The sequence below is a fragment of the Pteropus vampyrus genome, unplaced genomic scaffold, assembly GCF_000151845.1.
Source record: "Pteropus vampyrus isolate Shadow unplaced genomic scaffold, Pvam_2.0 Scaffold1, whole genome shotgun sequence".
Classification (NCBI taxonomy): domain Eukaryota; kingdom Metazoa; phylum Chordata; class Mammalia; order Chiroptera; family Pteropodidae; genus Pteropus; species Pteropus vampyrus.
In genome coordinates this window covers 21,673,772-21,696,287 of record NW_011888782.1, presented here as the reverse complement: position 1 = coordinate 21,696,287, position 22,516 = coordinate 21,673,772, and the positions used below count along the sequence as shown (strand labels likewise).

Here is a 22,516-nt window from a genome sequence, read left to right as displayed (position 1 = left end):
CTTTTTAACTACCTATTCTAAGTTCTCAATTAAAAAACAAAAAACAAAAAACCACCAAATTATTTTTCTGACCAAGCACAGAAACTACAGGGTTCAATAAAAGGTAGCTCAAACAGGAGTCAATTTCGTAATGTAGTTTGGTTTTTAAAATCCCAATCAGCTTAAAATTTTTACATTATTCCAAATTTCAATGCATAATTACAAATATTCCCAAAATAATAAAACAAAACAAAAATACTAGAGGTCCCCACATTACTTGCTAAGAAAATTTTAAAATGCAACATATAATGCTACTCCACAAACTCAGACTCCTAGAACTTCAGACCAAAAGAAACTCAAAGGAGGCTATCAAGAATATCTAAAGAAGCTTCATTTGTCGCTGATTTCGGGGGATTGTCTTATTTCTAAAATCAGTATTTCACCAATTCTTGACCCTCCTTACATCTCAAGGGCAAACAAACTAATATTACAAAAGTCTTTACAAATAAAAGCACCTATAAATTTAAGACATATGTTCTTTAAATTAATTAAAATCACTAAACAAAGTATTGATGACTTTATATTAATGTGCAAATATGATTCTTTAAATGATAATAAAATTACATAAAAACCATCGGTAAAGGAGAAAATTTTATTTTGTATCTTTTCATGAATCTCATACTTCTTAATACCATCAATTTTTTTTTAACTTTTAATATCACCAACTTACCAATTTAGAAGTCATATAAAATGTAAACCATCACCATCCTAATCTTTGCTTACCAAACATTCTGTCAGGTCAAGTCCATCACAACACCCAACTCAATCTGCTCATCATTTCACAAGATTCCATAAAAAGAGAAGCCGTCTAAAATGTCAACAAACTAGAAACTCTCCCCAATGCTACATCTCTAATAAACTACCTGGACTGTTCCAAATCTGAAAGGTTACCATCGATCTTATCAGGTTCCCCATTCAATATCTAAAGAAGCCCTTACAGAAGTACAAACTATAAAATTAGTCAAGGGATGTCATGTACAGCATAGGAATAGTCAATATTATAATAACTATGTACAGTGACAGACACTAAGACTTATTGTGGTGATTACTTTGTAAGGTATATAAATGTTGAGTCACTATGTAGTACACTGAAACTAATATACTGTATGTCAACTACAATTAGAAATGAATTTTTAAAATAAAATTAAAAAGCTCTTACATCATTGTTTCATACCACCCTATTTTATTTCCTTAACACAGCACTATCTGAAATCATCTTAGTTGCTTACTTGTTTCTTAGCTATCCACTAGAATATGAGCCATTCAAAAAAAGTGCAATGTGAATGGCTCGCCCTGGAGTCGCACAAGAGCTGCCAAGCAATATTTTAAATCTGCTTCTTTTTGTTCACTGCTTTAACCCTATGCTTTAACCCTATGCAAAAAGTATTGGTTGAACGGAAAAAATAACCGGGACTATTCTATAACCCCAACTCAGCTTTCCCATGTTCTCCTTTAAAACTCACCTCTCCCTCCCTTTTCAACTCCTATTACATACTTTACTTTCCTTGTCCTGGACCTTTTCTTTCCTTTTTTCATTTCCTAATTCTTACCTTGCCTAGTAAACCGCCACTCAGCTTGGACTCTCTCTAACAGAGGCCCCCGAGGTTGACTCCACTGCAGGTTTATTATTCAGGTCTCAGTTCAAATGTTACCTTTTCAACCATGTGACCCAGTTTGCCCAGAACAGTCCTGGTTTTTATACCTGTAGTCCTAGTCTAACTGTTAACAGTAACCCTTTTTATTCTCAAAAGTATTCCCATTTTGTCATCTTATCTCAAAATAACCACTGGAATAAAATCTCTGCTGTCATACTCTTTCACAAAGATGATTTATTTCCTAAATTTATATCACTTACAACTACTTGAAAGTATATTACTTAAATGTTAATTTGATGTCTCCAACTACTAAAATATATGCTCCATAAGAAAGTTTTCAGATCATTCAATAATTATCCACAGCACCTAGCAGAGTACCTGACACTCTATGGGCACCCAGCATTTAGAATCTCCATGTTGGCTCTCTCAGAGTTCCTGTGCGATATACAAATTAGCAGAGATTCTAAAGGCCCAGATCTTGTCTCTGGTAGTCCCTGCTTCAAGCAACAGACAGGGTTCCGGATTCTCCTGAGTCAGCCTAAATTCATTTAAGGTTTGGGCGTATGAATAACACTTACTTTCATGTAAGTAAGTTACTAAGTTAACTGAGTTAAAATATTACTTTAAACCACTTAGTTTATATGTTCATTACTCTAGAGATAAACTCTTTGCTCTCCTTTCACTGAATTGATTAACATGAGTATTACATAAATATTCAAGAAAAAAAAATATACAGCAGTGATGAAAATATCTGTTGTTCATGTTTACGTTAAATAGAGCACAGATAAAAACAAACTAAATTTTTATAATTATCTTGCTAGATATAATAATTACTCTAAGATTGAATAAAATATTAACCTAGTAGGCCCAAATTAGAGATTAAATTAAAGACATCTGATGAAAGGAAAATTAAAGTAAGCTGACATTTCAATTTGAGGACGACAATCCAATAGCCAAGGTTAAATATTCTTATAAAATCATAAATATTTGGCCTGATTCAGAATGATCTCATTTTCATTGAAATATAGTTTCCAACACTTCCTTTACCAACCATCTTTATATACATTAATTACAGAGCTAATAAGTGAAAAGAGAGGTAATATGAGATGGTAATTAAGAAGGGCTCTGATTTAGGCCTAGACTTGGATTCAGACTCCATCACTTTTAACTATGTAATCTTGGGTAAGGCACTTTCTAGAGTTCCTCAAATACTGAACTAACCTCAAAGTTACTGAGGCAATACTTAGCCAAAAAAAAAAAAAAAAATACAGTATATTATAGTGCAGTGCTTGACACATAGTAAACATGCAATGCTAATAATACTCAGATAAGATACTGCTTTAGGTTCTAAAAAATGTTTTCTTTTTTCTTTTTACCATTTTTGACACTCTAAAATTATCTTCCTAACAATATTCTCATCTATCACCTTGCAGCAATGGTTGTCATATTTTAGGAAGATGGGAATCAATATATCTGGAGTGAACTCTAGGATTCGGTATTTTGAACAAACAATTCCAACAAATTGAGATGCACAAAACTGGCTGGTTGTACAGTAAGAAACACTGAATGAAAAAACTTTAAAAACCAAAAACCTAGTTGCAGGCTAAAAATAAAAAAAATACTGAATTATGAGTACACAGCAAGCATAATTCAACCTTTCTTGAGGGCTCTAGGTAACCCCTATAAACAAATAATACTGAACCCATCTATGATATAGTGAAGCTCTAGGGCCTACACAGGTACATTGGGATTTGGCCCCATATCAAATGCCCTCATACTGCAGTTTTGACTCTCATATCATTGTTATCCTTCGTTGCTAGCAGGCTTAGCTATCAATTTTCACTACTGTCACAGTGTGCCTGTCTCCAACAGTATTATTCGCTTTTAGACCTTTTAAAGTTTCTTCTAATATTTTGCAGCCTAGAAATTAGATAGTCAAGTTTGTCTGAATAACTATAATAAGATTAAGTGGGTAATATGTGAAAGGACTGAAGTATTTCTATAGGTATAGTAGTAAGCCATGTTACATCCACCTGAACATCTTAGAAGTTAGTTTTGTTTAAATCACAGCTTTCAACTGTGGTCAGGTTAGTGGTAACTGCTAAAGACATGACCTCTGGATAAGTGAAAGGTGACTACATATATGTATGTATGTAGACAACATCACATACATATGTTTTTATGTATGGATGCATATATATGTTTGAGATAGTCTAAAAGTCTCATTTCCTTAATGGAAGAAAGGACTTAAAACAAGAAACGGATACAATGAAATAAGGAATACAAATTCTCTCCATTTTACTGCTGGTCCATTTCATTAAGTTTGACTTCTCAAATTATTTATATTGTATATTAAGTATTATTACCTTTCAAAGATTTTGTAAAACCATGGTTTTACCATAAGGCTACCCAAATATAATATATTATGTCTGAACACTTAAATAGCACCTACACACAAGATTCAAAGCAGTCAGTAAACAGCATAGTCTATATGGATGGAGAAATTCAATAGTTTTCTCAAGGTTGCCAAAGTTATGGCCAAAAACTGGGTTCAAGGACAAACAACTAATGACTAAAGCAATGACTAAAAATTTTTAAATTTTCTATTATATAAAAAGACATCACCAAAACAATTATATTTTAGTTTTGTCTTTTCCTTATTAACATATTTTAGAGTTCTCAGAAAGCTCTATCAAAATATAAATTTTTTAAAGTAGAGTTATTTCAAATCTCTTAACTAAAATTCTAACTAAAGTCATAAAATACAGCCAAGAAAATTCTAATTTTTCATGTAATCTGCCAACAAAATATTTATGAATTATGAGCAGTTTATGACAGAATTAGATAACTGATTATATTTGCTGTGTAGAAAAAATTTTTTCTCTTTCTACTTTTTTTTGTGCTAAATTTTAACATTTAGCACAAAATTCAAAAAATAGCAAGTACCCATTAAGTACATGGCACTGTGTTGGCAATTGTACACGGAAAACTATTTCATACAAATATTCTTACCTTCAGTTGAAACCCAGTTTCATTCACAGTCTCCTTCCAGTTACCTTCCTAAAAATTAAAATTAATTTCAGAAATCAATGCAAAATAAAACAACATAAGGAATATTCCAAATTAAATAAAATACCTATCATTCTATTCTTTTATCAGGAGAGATGGGAGAGAGATTTAAAAAATAATTATTTTCACTTCAAAATTAAACATACAGTTCAGATTCCAAAAGATTACCAAAAGATGAACCCAAGATTTTACAATTTGGGCTTCGAAAAACTAAAGACTAACTTTGACATCATTTAAGTGATACCAAAAAGTACTGCCTTTAGTATCTTTAAGTATTTTGTTAGCCAAAAGAATGATATAACCGATAATTCTGAAATTCAAAACAAACAAAAAAAACAATGAAATGCACACAAATTAACAAAGCTGCTCCAAAAGGATCCTTAAGACTAGGCATTTCAACGAGACTTATTGGAGTGATCATAAGTTATATACATGTCTAGTCACTATGCTGTACACCTTAAACAATATAATGTCAACTGTAATTGAAAAAAATTTATAAGAAAAAATATTCCAAAATTTTAAAAATTCCAAGTCAAATGAATATTTAAAAAACTAAATAAAAGAAAAATACCTGTGTTAAAAACAAATAGAAGATTTTGTCTCTACAAAGGATGGGATGTGAAACAACTCTCAAGAGGAAGTTTTCTAAACCAATTCGTCGTCTTTCTACAAAATCTGGATCCATGTTGTCAGCGGACAGTTTATGCCAAACAAATTCTGCCTAGGTAAATAAAACAATCATGAAAAATAGTCTCAATGTTAAATACTTCTTAACTATGCTGCCATTTCACTTCTTACCCTTTTTTCTGGTAGAGGCGGCACAACAACATGTGGATAGTAAACTAAAAGGTAGTTTCTCAACAACTCAAATTCACTGTACCGCCTCCATAGTGAGTCTGTTAGGACACTCTGACCATCAATGTGTTCAACTGACCTGAAAAGAAATACAAGATTCCCATTATTTTTAAAAAATACAAATTCATGTACACAACCTCCTTTAAACTTTATAACTCCATTTACTAAGTGCTTATGAACCAGGCACTCATGGCTTTTTTTTTTTTTTTATAAGATTTTATTTAAGTCAAACTGATGATATGTCAGGAAGCAAGATTCCAAATGCTCTCATGTTTGATTTAATCCTTACAACAACTCTATGAAGCAGGGACTGCCTCCATTTTACAGATGAGGAAGCAGCTGCACAGTAGATGCTCTTCCTACAATCACAATGATCTGTGGGTAGAGCACTCAGATGCACCTGATTCCAAAGCCCTCACTCCTAACCACTCTCCTTCTGTTACAGAAAACCTATTGGACTTAAAGAGAACTATTCATATTAGGAACATCCTGAAAGGTTCCATGTATTCAGTTAATGTAGGATAACTGACTGTATACTATAACAAAACCTGGCTTAGCTACTGATTCATTAAATAAAAAATACCTTTAACTGCATTTCTGCCACAATAAGAGAACAACATTCATGCCAAAGACCAAGACATTGCAAAATCTCGCCTTGAGGTTATAAATGAATCGGATCCATCCAAGAACCAGGAAATATCCACAAAAGCAAAATGTTAATTAACTTTAAAAGGGTGATGGAGAAAGGATGCAAAAATTCACCTCTAGCCCTATTTTTAATATTAAGAGCTTCAGGCAATGTCATGTCTCATCCATATAAAAATTCAACTTATAGCTGGAGGAAGTTCAGGTAAATCATATAAAGTACATTTGAAATTATTTTGACTACTTAAGATTTCTGCTAGCGTACTCACTGTTAGAAAGCAACATTGTTCTAAACATTATCAGGACCTTCCTATTTTCTAATTGTTTGCTTGACAATAACTTAAAGGCCCTTTAATAAACATGTGCATAACCATGACGTGCATTTGCACAGTAGAGCATAAAGGCACAGAATAAATCAGTCTTGGAATAAAGTCTTGAGAAAGTATATACACTATGTTGTGTTCGGCACAAAGATGTTCAACGTTTTTATCATTTATATGTTAAGTTTGCCACAAAATTTATTCACTGTATATTGATAAAAAGAAAACAAATTATAAAATTCTAAATGTACAAATGGCTCCTTGGCAAAAATACAGGATTATTAAATCATAGTATGTTACAAAGAGTTGACCTAACCATTAACCATGATTAATCCTATTCCAATTCAAACTGTCGACTTCAGTGGAAAAAACATCTAGGTTAATATCCAGTTTCGAATTATTCAAAATCATTACCAACAGAACCCACACCTTGCTAATAAGTAGTATAGCTATAAGCAGTACAGGCTATAAACAGTATATCTACAAGGCTGTTAGAAGATCTGCTAAGTGTTTAAAAAAAATGACCACTTAAGGTAAGTCATTGGAAACTGAATAAAAACAGAGAAGATTTCATTGGACCACAAAACTATCCCAATCACTTAACAAATATTTAATAGCACATAATTAGTTTTACATGCAACATTTAATATAACCCTCACAATAAAGTGACAGCATCATTAGCCCTGTTTTACAAATTACTAGAAGGCAGATGGGGGAATTACTAGAAGAATTAAGTAATGACATCATACTGCCTCCCAAGCCACCGAGGCATTCTTATCTATTCTAAAAGAGGCATGTTCCTATCAATTTTTAAAGGGTTCATATTTTATGAACATGAAAACACAAAATCCCTGGAGAAATTAAAAACCACTAATTTTAGGCTTATTTAATCTTAGCCTACTAAACTATAACACTATTGGCAATGGCTAAATGGGCTTTCTGCTTTCTATAATGATAAAAGTTCAACTTTTAGTTCTTATCAAGGCCCAATAATATTCATATTGTCCAAGATTATCTGTATAACACTAAATTACAGAAAGAATCCTACATGATTTAGAAATTCAAGAGTTCTGGAGTTGTTGAAGGTCAGTGAACCTTAGAGGCACAGTAGATGTTCAACAAAATAATCAGCACTAATCTAATAATCTATTCAAAATAGCAATTCTCAAAGTGAATATTTATATGATATGGGGTAAGCAAAAATTTCTTAAAATAGAGAAAACACAATAATAAAGGAAAAAGTCAGCTAAATTTGACTACCTTAAAATTTAAAGCCTTTGTATTTTAAAATGTAATCAAAAGTATGGTCCATGTAAATTCCTGGACCCCACCCAAAATCTGGCTTAACAAATTCTCCAAGTGATTCCTATATATTTTAAAGTTGGAGAATCACCATTTTAAAATAAATTTATAACAAAATACAATCAGGAAAATCAACTCAATAATATGTCTGTGTACCACACATTTACTGATGATCTACCTAAATATGTATTTGGAGTGTAGCTATCTTACTCATGTATGGTCATTTCTAACTTCCAGTTCCAACATATAATACTCTATTCATTTCATAGTCAAGAGTAAACAACTATAAATTATTCCAGATTATTCAAATCAAGAGCTGTTCCAGCAGTAAAAGTAATCAACGGCTAATTTCATTGTTTGACTGGGTAAAGAAATAGGCACATACTAAAATATCCTTATTCGTTTTAAACTTAAAAAATTTATTTAGAAAGCTAGAGATAACATTAATTTCTAAAGTATGATTTTTTAAGTGGTTAATTTAAAAAAAATAAATAACCCCTCTCATGGGACCATGTTTTTTTTTAATCACCTTAAAAATCTTTGTGATACATGTCACAAAATCACCAAATTTTTAAAAAATCCACCTTACCTCTCTCTTTTTCTAAAATTCCTATTGCACACAAATTTCTCTTGTTTTTGCTTCTGTTTTTTTAGTGGAGAAAGGAAACTATACTTACAAAGAGGATTTTCAGAATTGTCCACAAATTAAACAACTTTCACCAAGATTTTAACTTTCATTTTGGGTAGAACCACAGACCTGGAGAAAGCCTTGAAAAGTTACAGGGTTCAGCCTTAAGGCAAGCTCGGAGACTTTTGGTAAAGCCTATGAAAATGAAGGGTTTTTAATTTTTTTCTTTAAAAATGTATTCACTTTAAAACACGGTTATAACTCTTAGTCAATTAGGTCTGGTACTTCTATTATTCTACTTTACTATCATAAAGTTATTTCATATCTGTTTTAATTGAAAGTATTTCTGCTCAGTCTGCAAAGAGAAAAGAACCAGTCAGTGTAGTCTTTATATAAACTGTTTATAACGAGCAAAATAAATTGAGTCTTCCCTTGCCTTTCTCTAGACAAAACAATCTAATTCCTTTAACGTTTTCCTTATGAGGTATAAGACAATTTTTCTGGTGAGTTTTGATTTCTTATTCCGTGTTTTATTTTATCTTGTCAATTTTACCCCCAAGGTCTAATGTTGCAGCCTCAATTTTTTTCCTGTTAATATCTCTGTAACTCCCGACTATCCTAAAATGACTTATTCTCTCCTTCTAGACTTCTTTGTCAACCACCTCCACTTACCTAAATCCACTTAATACGCCCCTGAGAACCTGGTAATTTTTCTCAAAATTGCACAAGGACTGTATATAACACCAGGAACTCCACCAAAGCATGTGTCAAGTAACACTCCAGGATGCAAAGTATTCTATTAACCTTCCCTCTCCCCCAAAACAAGCACATTAGAATATAGCTACCAAGAATACCATAGTAAAAGACACACCTCAATTTACCTGATAAAAAGCAAAGAAACAACAAAAAAAAACCCCACAATCCCTAAAAAGACAGTGACCTGTAAACAATTCCGTTATACCATAGAATTTACACTCGCAGCTACCAAAGCTGCTTCTATCCAAACCCAGGCCTAATTCTGATCACTTACCTTGTTTCAATGAGGTAAGCAGTATATGTCTCTTGCATGTTCATGGCATTTCTTCCAGTTCGTTTTTCTGCTTCTGACACACTAATTTCTATCTTCTTCAACCAAAAATTGTTTTCTGTCATCTGGATAAAAACAAAAGGAATAATAACACCTTTAAGATGGTAATGAAAAACGTCCCAGCTATTATAATAAAATCCATTATTGGTATATATTTCAAGCTAGCTCCTTGTAATTCTTAAATTGCTGGGATTAGCTAAATGACAGCAACAAATGATATGTCTCACTTTATCAGCATATTGTAGCACATTAAGCTTTTCCAGAAGCTATTTAGATATCATATATTTAATTATTAAAGCATAGATAAAATAAGTGAAAAAATAAAATATAGACATTTCATGTAAGTGACCAAGAATAAATCTATATAGAAATACATAAGAAAAAAAATCTAAGAACACTTTGTAGAAAGATGAATGAGTCTCAATATTGATATCTAATTTTTTATTTTACCAAGCTCTCTCAAAAATAAGATACTATACATATGCCAAAAGAAAAGATTTTCAGTAGGCAGTTTAATTTTTTTTTTTTTTTTTAAAGCAGGAGTCATCTTATATTCAACTTTAAATTTACCTAAACTTTTTTGGCAGTGGTTAACAGGCTCCACCTGTGAGTCAGCAGCAGGATTTGAGAAGGGAAGGGAGAAGAAGATGCTTTTCTTTTTCCCACTAGAATATCCCCAGGTCTATATGAAAGGACTAAAAACAACAAACACATCACTGGTGTGTCATAGGCAGTATGTGTGAGAAGTGCGCCACTTAAGTAGGGGCTTAAGTATACCCAAAGTAACTCCAAGTCTAAACAAGGAAACAAAGTGAGACCCATGTGCTTTGGTTTTTAACTCCGTTGCTCAGAGGTGGGTTTTAATTAAAAACATTGTACTATATTATAATTGGGAGAAATTTGGGAGAAGTGATATAATTGAAAGATGAATGCACCAAAGTTTAAAAGAAAAAGCTGCATGCAGTTAAAACCCAGGTTGATACTTTACACAGAAAATTAAGCTTATGTGCTATAACAGAAAAAGCTATGTGGTAGTGCAAAAAGTTAAATCAGTGATAAATAAAGATGACGACACTTAGGAAGTGCTCCATAATGCTGAAGAAAAATGGAGAAAGTAAAAATGCTAAAAGAAGATAAAGGACAGAGAATGTTTTTAGTCAATAAAAGCAGTCATCAAACAAGACATTTTTATAAAATATAAGTTGTATGTTTATGTACTAAGATAAAATAAGAGACAGGAGAAATCATTCAATTAAAAGAAAGCTCAAGAAATTACATAAGCACAAACCACTCAACATAAAGATTGTGAAGTCCTCACTGGTTGAGATATGCATACAAAAATCATAATTTTGGCCAACAGGCAAGCACTATGACTTACTGCCTTCGATTTCAGTTAAAAATTCCCTGAATTCTGTAAGCACATGACTGATAAAGCAAATTATCTTTCCAGACAAAAAGATAATGCATATGAGTCATGAATTCACTCTGTTATGCCACGCAATTTCATAGAAGGAAAAAAAAAAAACCTAAGAGAATACCATCAGCTTTCAAAAAAACTAAAGAATGGCACAATAATACCAGCAGGGTTTAAAAGATGATATAAAATTGCTATCAATACTAAAGCACAAACAGTGCCAAGAATAATCCAACTGATATCACAATTGCTAAAACACATTCAATAGGTTTAGAAATGAATTGATTTGATGACTGGAAGATGAGACCAGGGACATATTTTAAAGAGAGATACAATATTTTAGATGTATTCAAAATAGACTCTTACCAGAGTGAAGAATATCATTAAAGAAAGAGTGATGCTATACTTGTATCCAAAGGAATAATGTCCCAATTGTAGGTGTCAGATGTGTGAATCACTACTTTCCACCTGACTTAAGATTAAATAACTATCTAAAACTAAATAAATGTAGAAAATTGACATATTTAAAAGGCTGATGAAATTATTTCCAATTCAATGAGTAAAAATAAATATAATCTATTTTAAGTTTTTTAAATGTTGCAAAGCGAAGACAGTAAAAGTAAGCATAAAGCACATAATAGTGATAAAAGGGACAATAAGAAACTATTAGTTCGATAACTAAATATTTATTGAGTATCCACAATGCCAGTCATTAGGAAAGAGAGGATAACTGAAACGAGGTGCCTGAGTTCAGTAGTTCACTGCTTGCTTGCATGAGAAATCCTCAACCCTCTAGTGAGCTTCTGTCCATCTCAGGTGCTCTTTAAGATTTAAAAAAAAAAATGAAGGCTAACCTTAATATAACAATTTTTAGGGCTGTATATGAAAAAAGTAGAGTGTCTATAGCATTTAATTTAATCTTATTTAAATTACATACTAAAAGATATTATACTGTTATATTGAAAATTATAGAAAAAAGATAAAATTAAAACAGGCAAAAAAAATAAGCAGATTGAAATGAACATGGAGCTAACTCAGAAAAGAATGAAAAGAAAAATAAAATAGCAAAAATATATTTTGGGCAGTAAAACTAATATTGCAAGAAATCAAATCAGTAAGAAGGTCTGCCAGAATGCTGAGAACAAAGACCTAAAAAAGTAAAAATGACGAAAGATGATAAAAAACGGAAAACTAAGAACCAATGTTTAATTAACGGAAGTTCTTGAAGAAGAAATGAGAAGAAACAAAACAGAAATAATAACCTTCAGTATAAAAACAGAAACAAACAAAAATCCTTCCTGGATTGAAAAAAATTCTAGGGCTTCAAATTTTTGCAAGGTATGGGCCACGTTTAATGGATTAAAAAACTTAAACATTTTCAGCTTAAAGAAAAAAAAATTCCTAACAAAATTAAGGCAGAAAAATAAGAAACAAGATCACTACAAAAGAATAAAGACCAGATTTGCCTTAGACTTCACAATAATAAATGACAAATTAGCATCATGCATAGAACATGCTTGAATATTATAAAACATACTAACACATTGTTCTTTAATCTCATACTTAATCCCAGCAGGATTTTCTGTAGAAACTGATAAATGGTTCTTAAAATTTATATATAAATACAAAGGACCTAGAATAGCCAAAACAATTTTGAAAAATAACAAGTTACAGGAACCATACTATCTGGTTTCAATTTATTAAACAGCTAAAATAAGCAAGGCAGTGCGGTATTAGCAAAGAAGAGACAGAGATCCATGGAACAGAAATAAGAATCCAGAAATAAATCCTTACATTTAAGGTCAATTGTCTTTAATAAACACACCAAGGCAGGTCAAAAGGGAAGAAGAGTCTGCAACATGTTGTGTGGGACAGCTTAGTACCCACACGCCCGCGCCCCACACCAAATTTTAGACCCTTTAACTCATACCATATGCAAAATTAACTCTAAATAACTTATACTACCAGATATAAGAGCTAAAGCTGAAATTTCTAAGAGAAAAACTTCACAATCTTTGGATATGCAAAGAGTTTTCAAACACAACACCAAAAGCACAATCCATAAAAGAAAAAATTGCCTTCACACGGGACTTCATCAAAATTAAAAACTTTTGCTCTTCAAAGAAACCATAAAGAAAAAGAAAATAGCTACAAACTAGAGGTGGGGTGGAGGTGCGAGGAATATCTGCAAGTCATATTATCTGCTTAAAGACTTGCATCCAGAATATCTAAACAACATGTACAACTCAATAAGACAACTTAAAAAATGAACAAAAGATCTGAATAGACATTTTACCAAAGAAGACATACAAATGGCAATGAGTACATGAAATGATTCTCAACACGATCAGTCATTAGGAAAATGAAAATTAAAACACTTTACACTCATTAGAATGGCCATTAAAAAAACAAAACAAAACAAAAAAAAAACAGACAACGCCAAAAGCTGACAAGGATATGGAGAAATATGACCCTCGTATAATGTTGGTGGTAATGTTCAATGGTATGTCTACTTTGGAAAAGTGGCAGTTTCTTAAAAAGTTAAATATAAACTTACCATATAACCCAGCAATTATACTCCTACAAATCTAACTCTAGAAAAAGGTAAACACATATCCACACAAAAACTTGCATGTGAATGAATGTTCATAGCAGTAATAGTCATAACAGCTTAAAACTGAAAACAACTCCAATGTCCATCGAATGATGAACAGATAAAATGTGATATATCCACACAATCAAAAATTATTCAGTAATAAAAAAGGGACTCTTAATACATACTATAACATGGATGAATCTCAAAAACATTATAAGGCTGACACATTGTAAGATTCCACTGACATGAAATACCTCAAAAAAACAAACATATACAGAAAGCACAGTGGCTGCCTAAGGCTAAGGGTGGCAACGGGAATTAACTACAAAGAGGAAGGAGGGGGGATTGTGGGGGAGGACAAAAATGTTCTAAAACTGGGTTGCAGTGACGGCTGCACAATTCTGCAAATTACTAAAAATTACTAAATTATATACTTATAATGAGTGAATTTTATGGTATATGAATTATACCTTAATAAAGTTCTTTAAAAATAAAATCCATGAGTCCATACTGAAATAAACAAATAAATACAAGATATTTTCATAGTTTCAAAGTATGTTCCCAAACTATTAATTACAAAGGAAAAAAAGAATAACTTTATATTAGAGAAACCTAGCAGAAAAAGTGATCAAAGTTTTAGGGTAAATCCAAATCATGTACAAACTGGTAAGATTCCATTAGAAGAACATAGCATCGCTTTAGTGGTAATTTATGCCAGACACATAACCTGACTTTAATCATGAGAAAACATCAGGCAAATCCAAATTGAGGGACATTCTACAAAATAACTGGTTTCTAATCCTCAAAAGGATCAAAGTCACAAAAGTAAAGACTGAGAAATTTCCACATGGGAGCAGACTGGAGAGAAAATAAAACTAAATGTAATGCATGTGTTTGAACTGGATCACTTTGCTCTGAACAAAGGATTAGATAGTAGTAATTTATCAGTTATTTTCCTGATTTTGATGGCAGTACTGTAGTTGTACAGGAGAGTGTCCTTATTTGCCCTTGAAATACTAAAAATTTGGAGGATGAGATGAGGGAGTATCATGATAGTAGCTTACTCTCAAATTCACAGCAGCTTACTCTTAAATTTGGGGGAAAGGATTCTTTGTACTGTGCTTGTTTATATAAATTTGAGATCACTTGTATAGATGACATTATTTCAAAAAAAATTTAAAGTCATTACATTTACATAAGTAATTTGTCTCAGTTGTTTTGGAGAAGGAAAAAAACAAAGATACATGCCTTCCAATTCATTGCAGAGATAAAACCAAAGAAATTATGGTTTTATTAAGGAAGACCCAAAAACAGAAACCAAAATAAAGTATAAAATATGACAGAATAAAATCAACTAAAAATAAAGCCAGTTCAGATAATAAATGCAAATGTTTTAAATTCCCTGTGGCAATGGACAAACACAAGGGAAACCGGTGTAGCATCAGGCCAAGCAGGTAATCAGGAAAATATAAAAGTGTGTAATTAGAAGAGGATCAATTCTCCCTCAGGTTAGTTAACCAGCTTGCCAGAATTTGAATCCCATCTCAACCATAGATTAGCTGTGTAATTCTGGGCAAATTATTTAACCTCTCTGCTTCAGTTTCCTCATCTGTAAAATGGAAACAAAAGTACCTAACACGTAATGTTGTTGACAACATTTAATGAGTAATGCATGTAAAGAGTTTTTAAAGTTGCCTAGTACATAAGCAAGAGCTCAAGTATTACCTAGCACCTATTATTTGTAGATTTAAGTTTTTCGGGTTATGAAAGCTAATACATACTAATGCATAAAAAGTGAAAAGTATAGGAAAAAAATTAAGTAAATATAAATCACCTGTACCCCATAACCCAGTGCTAATCATGGTCGATATATTGGTATACTTCCTTAGAATCTTTTTTTCTAGGTGTGATGCTTCTGTATTACTGAAATAGGTCAGAAATTTGAAGCTTACAAACTATCATCCATTGGATCTACTCCCCTTACGAGATATGTCTGCGTTGAGTCAAAGGTAGCTGGTATTAGGCCCCATCCATCCCATCCCGCCACCAAAAAAAGTGTTTAGGCCTAATAGTGAAGTTCACTTGAGCTGTTATTTCTTAAAAAACTAAGAACAATAGGGTTATAATACAGGGCCTGTTTTCTTGCATTTTTTAGCTATAAAAATATATTTTTTAAAAAGAGCACAGTTACTCAGAAAATATTAATTTTTACTTAAAATAAATTGTAAGTTAAAATTTTAAAAAGTATAAGTTTGAACAGTTTTCCAAACTGAGTTACAACACATGGTTCATGAAATTAATTTGGTGGGTTGATACCAACATTTCTTTTTAATGATAAAAACAGAAAAAATATCAGAGGGCATTGCATGAAGTAATGGTTAAGCATTGTTTCTTGAAACAACACATGTATGAAAGTGTATGTATGCTGATTGTAATGTAAAATATATTTTGTCCTATGAGTTGCCTTCAAAAATATCTGAGAGCTGCTGAGGGAGAAAACAAGAAAAACATTCCTGAGTATGATTTAATCATCTGCTGCTAAACTGATAAACTCTGTTAACTACGCCTATACATTTTCTTTTCCATTGTTACTCTCACCCAGAAATGCCGCAAAGTCTACTCCCAGTTCTGGCCTACTTCCACTCAGTTCCTTGCTGCCAATCAGCGAAGGTACTAATTATACAGGAATTTTTAAGCACCAGTTGCTCAAGCACTCTTTGCCTCCACCAGTACTCCCAGGACTAGAGTGCGCTCCCTCCAAAAGATTGCTCAGGCAGTGGTTCTTCTCCAGGCAAATACTTTTAAATGCCAACTCAATGGAATATACCATCCTAAAAAAGAAGTATTCTTACTTCCATTCCCTTGCTATTTCCTCTCTCTTCTGTCAGGACTGATTACTACTGTCTTGGAGATTAGATTCCTCCCTAATTTTTCCATTTTCTAAAATACTTAAAATAGAACTGACAATACTTAAAAAAGAATGCATTCTTCCTTACAGGGAAAAAGCACAAAAGGAAAAGGAAGGATACCTCTAATTAAACAATGGAAAGAAAAAGGACTAAAGAATAACAGAAAGAAAAAGAAGAGACTACAAAATAAGAGCTTATAGCCAAATTTAAAGAATTAGTAACGTTTAAAACCAGAAGAAACTTAGAACTCTTAGGCAGTGTTTGTTTCCACTACCCCTAGATGTAGGACAATTAGTACAAATTACTCAGTCCAAAATTTGGAGAACTGAAAATAAAACTGATGAGGTGAGCTTTCTGCCATCTCTGTACACTATCTGTATAGACATCTTTGTGGTTAAAAAAAAAAAAGGCTTGATAAAGCAACACAACCTTTATATTTTTTTTTCTTCTTAAAACTACAACTTAACTTAAAAAAAAAATTTTAAATACAGTATTGGAGCAATTTACAAGACTATTTTTAATTATTATTATTGGTTTTTTTGGAATGAAGCCACATGGTTTAATGCAGGGGTCCCCAAACCCCTTGGACGCAGAACAGTACCAGTCCATGGCCTGTTGGGAACCAGGCCTCACAGGAGGAGCTGGGCAGCAGGCGAGTCAGTGAAGCTTCATCTGTATTTGCTGTCGCTCCCCAGCACTAGCATCACCACCTCAGCTCCACCTCAGACCATCAGGCATTAAATTCTCACAGAAGCACCAGTGCGTGGAGCCAAAAAGGTTAGGGACAGAGCACTGATTTCAAAGCCAAGCACACCTGAGTCCGAATCCCAGCCATGCCGCTACCTTGTGACCTTGGCCAAATCACTTATTTCTGAGCCTCAGCTTCATCTTTATCTATCTTTGGGGGGTAATTTTGAAAATTAAACCAAAGAGCCTTATAAGTGCATAGAGCACACAAACAACAAATGTAACTTACCTTTCTGCACAGAACACATTCCTATCAGTAACAGTAGCAACATGGCTATAATTATAACAATCTCAACTGGGAATGAACAAAAGGAAAACTTCCTGGTGATTCTGAAATATTTGCCCAAATGTCTTATGTCTCTGAATTACATAATTGGGGAGATGTTTTAGGAAATGCTCTAAATTTGGTCACTAATGGATGGTCTCTTGGAACACAAACATCTTCCTAAAGAGTCTATGTAACTACAACTTTTACTGAATAATGTCATCTTTGGGTTTTCACATATCTTAAAGTGAACACACACAGATTTTTTAAATGAGATATTTAGAATCACTTTTAAATTAGCCTAAATGGATTTTATACTATAGTTTCAACTTCATACTACTTGTCTCTAAAGGATTTCACAAAAAAAATTACCAAATTTTTATCATCATAACCAAATTAACCTCATGATGTAGCTAACGAAAGATACACTTCTTACTTCTGAAACAACCTAAATCACTTTAACACGTATCCACATGACCAACAAATATTTTAAATTCTGAAAATATTAAGTATTGATAAGGCACTACTGATGGGAGTATAAACTGGTATAGTCACTTTGGAAAACATTGTGGCACTACCTACTAGGGTTCAACATGCTACTACCTTACAATTCAGCAACTCCTCTCCTAAGTTTATATTAGACTCTCAGACATTTGCACCAAGAGATATATAGGAAGAAGTTCATGGTAGTGGCAATTTTTTAGAAATAGCAAGAATCTTCTAACAACCCACCATCTGTAAACAGAAGGAGAAATCAACTGTAGAATTATCTATTAAATGGCATACTATAAAGCCACAAATAGAAACTCACCAAGTCACATTTTGGATGGATCTCAAAAACAATATTGAGCAAAGAAAGGAAGTCATACTATAATTATTACACTTATGTAAATTTCAAAATAAGGTAAAATTAAACAATATATTGTTTAGGAATACATACTGATAAAGATTATAAAGAAAAGCAAGAGAACTGTTAATATAAAATTCAAAATACTGATTACCTCTGTGGTGGAGGAAATGGATATAAGCCAGGAGAACATACAGGCTTCAAAGGAACTGAAAATTATTTTGTGTTAACTTTCTCTGCATTAATGACATACTTCATAATAATTTTTTTAAGAGAAAGAAAGAAAAACTAAGCTACAGATGGGAACCTGAATAAAAAGTAAATCATGTAAGAGCTGTAATTATGCACTACAGAATACACACACCTCTCTCATATTTAATGAGATCCTAACCTCTCCACAAATAATTCTAGAATTTAGAAAAAATTAAAGGAAAAACTTAAAATTCACCCCAAAAGTCTTCATGCTACTCTCTATATATTTTGCCCTCAAGTAGGCAAAAACCTTCAACTCCTGTGTTGAAGTCTCCAGCTATCTGGTCTCTAAACATGAATTCTTCCTAGTTACAATCAGCAAATGAGTTTAATTTTTCTTTATCCATCTATCATAAGGCAATTTTACATGAGCACTAACACCTGTTCCAGAAAAAAAAAAAAGGAAGCAAAACGGATGAGCAATGCACACTCAAGGTAGAGTGGTCTTATGTGGAGCACTAACTAGACGGAGTTTTTGAAACACTTCATTTAACCTGGTCTACCCATCATGCGTGAAAACATTTTGGGATGAAAGCAATTACAAATATAAAATGATGCATTTTTTTCTTCTCCTCAAGCAAATGAAAATTACTAATTACCAAAGGGACTTTACAGAGCAGCTACATGGGATACCTATGATGTCTCCATTGGGAAATACAGCACTGAGCTACAAATGAAGAAATTACAGCCAAATAAGGAGTCTAAAATTTTTTAACGTGTACTTTTTCTTAAATCTAACACTATCTTCAATTTCCTAAAGGCGGCACCAAGCCAACCACCCTTATTGCCCCAGACTTGTTTCTCGAGTCCCCCATTCTCTTCTTTCTCAAACACTGCTGCCCACTCCCCACCCCATTCTCCACGATGCCTCCATTAAGCCACGTCCTCTGCACAACTCCTTGCCAGACTGCCAGAAACATCAGGGTCTTCTCCAGGCCCAAACCTCCGGGCTCCCCGACCTGTGAAAACAGCACCTGCTCCATCCAGCCTGGCCCGTCCCGGGTGTCCACCTCCACGCCCACGTAACCGCACCCAGAGATACCCTCCGCTCCCGTCGCTGCCGTCCTCTCGACGTTCCCCCCTTGGCCTGGCAGGTCCTGGCCAGGGCCCTCTTTTTCCACTGAGCCACTACACCTGTAGGCCCGCCTTTCTGCCCCGCTTCCCGGTCACCGCTGGGCCTCGCAGCCGAGCCCACCGGCCCCCGGCAGCCTATCCCAGCCCGCTAGGCCACGACACAGGCCGGGCGGCGTCTGCCGCCCCTTCTCCTCACCGTGCCGTCCCCGGCGCCCTCATCGCCTCGGGCCCCCTCCGATTCCTCACCAACCGCAGCCTCCAGCCCAGCGTCGGGATGACCCAGTGGCTCCAGAGGCGCGGGATGCAAAAGCCGCTGGAGATCCGGAGGTGCCTGTTCCATGGCTGCAGTTCGGCGCCGCGGGTCCAGTGCGCCTGCGCGCCCTCCGCCCCGCCCCTTCGTCCCGCCCCTCCGCCCCGCCGTGGCCTTCTAGGCCCCGCCCCCTCCGTCACCGCCGCCACTCCCCGCCCCGGCCTGCTCCGGGTGGCAGAGTCTATGAGGGCTCCTGGGCTAGGGCTGGAGTTGGCGCTGGGGCTAATGTGCAAAGGTGGACCTGCAAAGAAACTTCAGCTACTAAGCCAGGAGATCCCGAAATCCGGGAGAACTGATGGAGGGAGAGAAATCGAGAAAGGCAAGGGGAAGGTGAAGACCAGAGTAGGTATTGGTGATCACCTAAAGAAAATTTGAAACTCAAAAGAAATTGGAGGCCGCTGTCTGACATTCTTCTTCTCCTCTGTCTTGCCTGCCATTATTCATTGTTTTTTTCTCTAGAAAGATCAGAGCAGCATAAATTATTAACTTTCAGAAGGTTGAGTAACTCATTCAGCAAAAGGTAACACTTCCGTGTTTGAGAGTGGTGAAGGGCTTGACTGAAGCAGTGTTTGATTTCTATTTTAAGTATTTCATGAAGCCCAGGAGATTTCTGATAATTTTCTACAAACATTTCGAATTTGCGTAACCGCTTCCTTGACAAGCATTCGCTGTGGTAAAGTGATGGTAAACGCTCACTAGGTATGCCAGACTGTGAATACCCTGAGGTACCTCCTATACGAAATCTGGTCATCACTTTTCAAGGAGAAAAACTGGTCTTTATGCCGAAATACTTAGCTATTTCAAGCTGTGGTGCACAATTTCTTCCTCCTCTTTGCATGTTTTCTCTGGCCTGGTGGTGAATTTCTCATTCACCCTAAAACCTTTAGTTATCAAATCTAAGCGCTGATATTACATTGTCATAAATTGGTTATTGACCTTTCTCATATTATTTTACAATTATTTATAATTGTCTGTCTGCCCCAACTAGACTTTGGACTCCTTTAAGACAGGGACCCTATCTTATTATATTTTTCTCTTACCAAACCTAGGACATTCAATAAATGTTTGAAGGCATTTTATCAGCTTATTAGAGATTATTCATGCTAGGCAAATTCTCAGGAAACATTTTTAAATCAGGAGAATATTTTATAACAGGAGGGATAGATATCTTTCCAGGGACAGATTGTATTTACTACCCTGTGCCCTTTTTCCAGTTTTGAGATAAATACGGAGAAAATTAGGTTCTAGAGCCATCAGGATAATTTCTCTGGGCTGGTGACTTGAGAATCTCATCCTGCAGGTGGTAGGAACAAGAAAAAAGGCTCTGGACAAAGTGTCACCTGAGGGAAGGCTACAGTGCTATCTGCAGTTTCTGGGGAAATAAGAAGAAAGAGAGAGGGGAGGGAGGGAGGGAAGGAAGGAATTAAAACATTTTTTCCCATAAGCAGCCTAAGGTGGTTGTTTATGGTTAGCTATTCATTCACTTAACCCAGAAAACCTCACAAAATCATGCAAATCAAGAGGTTCGAATCTTCTTTCAATTTAAGAACACTCATGTGACTGCCCAGGCCATCAAGGGTATGCATATCCGAAAAGCCACCAAATATTTGAAGGATATCAAATATTTGCAATATGTGCCATTCCATCATTAAAATAGAGGAGTTGGTAAGTGTGCGCAGGCCAGTGGGGCTGGCCCCAGGGTTGGTAGCCTAAAAAGAGCGCTAAATTTTTGTTGCACGTGCTTAAAAATGCAGAGAGTGATACTGAATTTAAGGGTTTAGATGTAGATTCTCTGGTCATTGAATGCATCCAGGTGAACAAAGTTCCCAAGATGCCCACAGAACTTACAGAGCTCAGTGGACAGATTAACCCCCTTATGAGCTCTCCCTGCTGCATTGAGATGATCCTCACTGAAAAAGAGTCGATTGTTCCTAATCTAGAAGAGGAGGTTGCACAGAAGAAAAAGATATCCCAGAAGAAATTGAAGAAACCAAAACTTACGGCCCAGGGGTAAATGCTGATAAAAGTAAAAATAAAATTAAAAAAAAAAAAAAAACTGAAACAGAGTAAGGGCACTGTTTCCCCTTCGTTTACACCTCTTTTCGTGTGCGAAAAAAATCAAGACTGCCTTTGATATCTATTTTAAGTTTTTCAATGGCATATAACTTTGTCCCTATATTTTCTTAAGAGATGGCTTTGAAGAAACCAAATCAAAAGAGTTTGTGGAGAATCTAAAATTAGGGCAAAAAGGATCACATGATCATTTTCTCCTATTTTATATTCGTATTTTATGTGTTTATTGCGGGAAAATTAGAAAGTAGTTATGCATAAAAATAAAAGCTAACCATACTCCCACACCCAAAGAAAAGCACTATTAACATTTAACATATATCCCCTTCATTATCGTATACATATAATAACAATGGAATCACATTATAATGCTATTTTATAATTTATTTTATTCACTTAATACAGCAAGAGCACCTTTCCATGAGATTGAATATATTTCTACAGAATCTTCTTCAAGACTACATAGAGTTCTACCGTAAAAAAAAATTGTTG

The 22,516-nt window shown here is 34.4% G+C and overlaps 1 protein-coding gene and 1 pseudogene across 4 annotated transcripts in view; one reads left to right on the top strand and one right to left on the bottom strand.

Annotated features, from left to right (window-relative positions):
* The window catches only part of SNX4 (sorting nexin 4), a 51,970-nt gene extending 31,953 nt beyond the window's left edge, over positions 1-20,017 (bottom strand). For 2 of the 4 annotated variants that reach the window (XM_023538573.1, XM_023538613.1), the window contains exons 1-6: positions 19,841-20,017; positions 19,422-19,529; positions 9,484-9,605; positions 5,502-5,637; positions 5,275-5,424; positions 4,647-4,694 (exon numbers count right to left, since the gene is read on the bottom strand). In XM_023538573.1, coding sequence (XP_023394341.1) covers positions 4,647-4,694; positions 5,275-5,424; positions 5,502-5,637; positions 9,484-9,605; positions 19,422-19,529; positions 19,841-19,984 — 708 coding nt within the window. In that variant the 5' untranslated portion in view covers positions 19,985-20,017. The remainder of the gene's footprint in view (positions 1-4,646; positions 4,695-5,274; positions 5,425-5,501; positions 5,638-9,483; positions 9,606-19,421; positions 19,530-19,840) is intronic. The other 2 variants (XM_011367391.2, XM_011367552.2) reach the window with 2 other exon arrangements.
* Positions 20,018-20,125: 108 nt separating this feature from the next.
* Positions 20,126-22,293, top strand: LOC111740609 (annotated as a pseudogene).
* Positions 22,294-22,516: the final 223 nt, after the last annotated feature.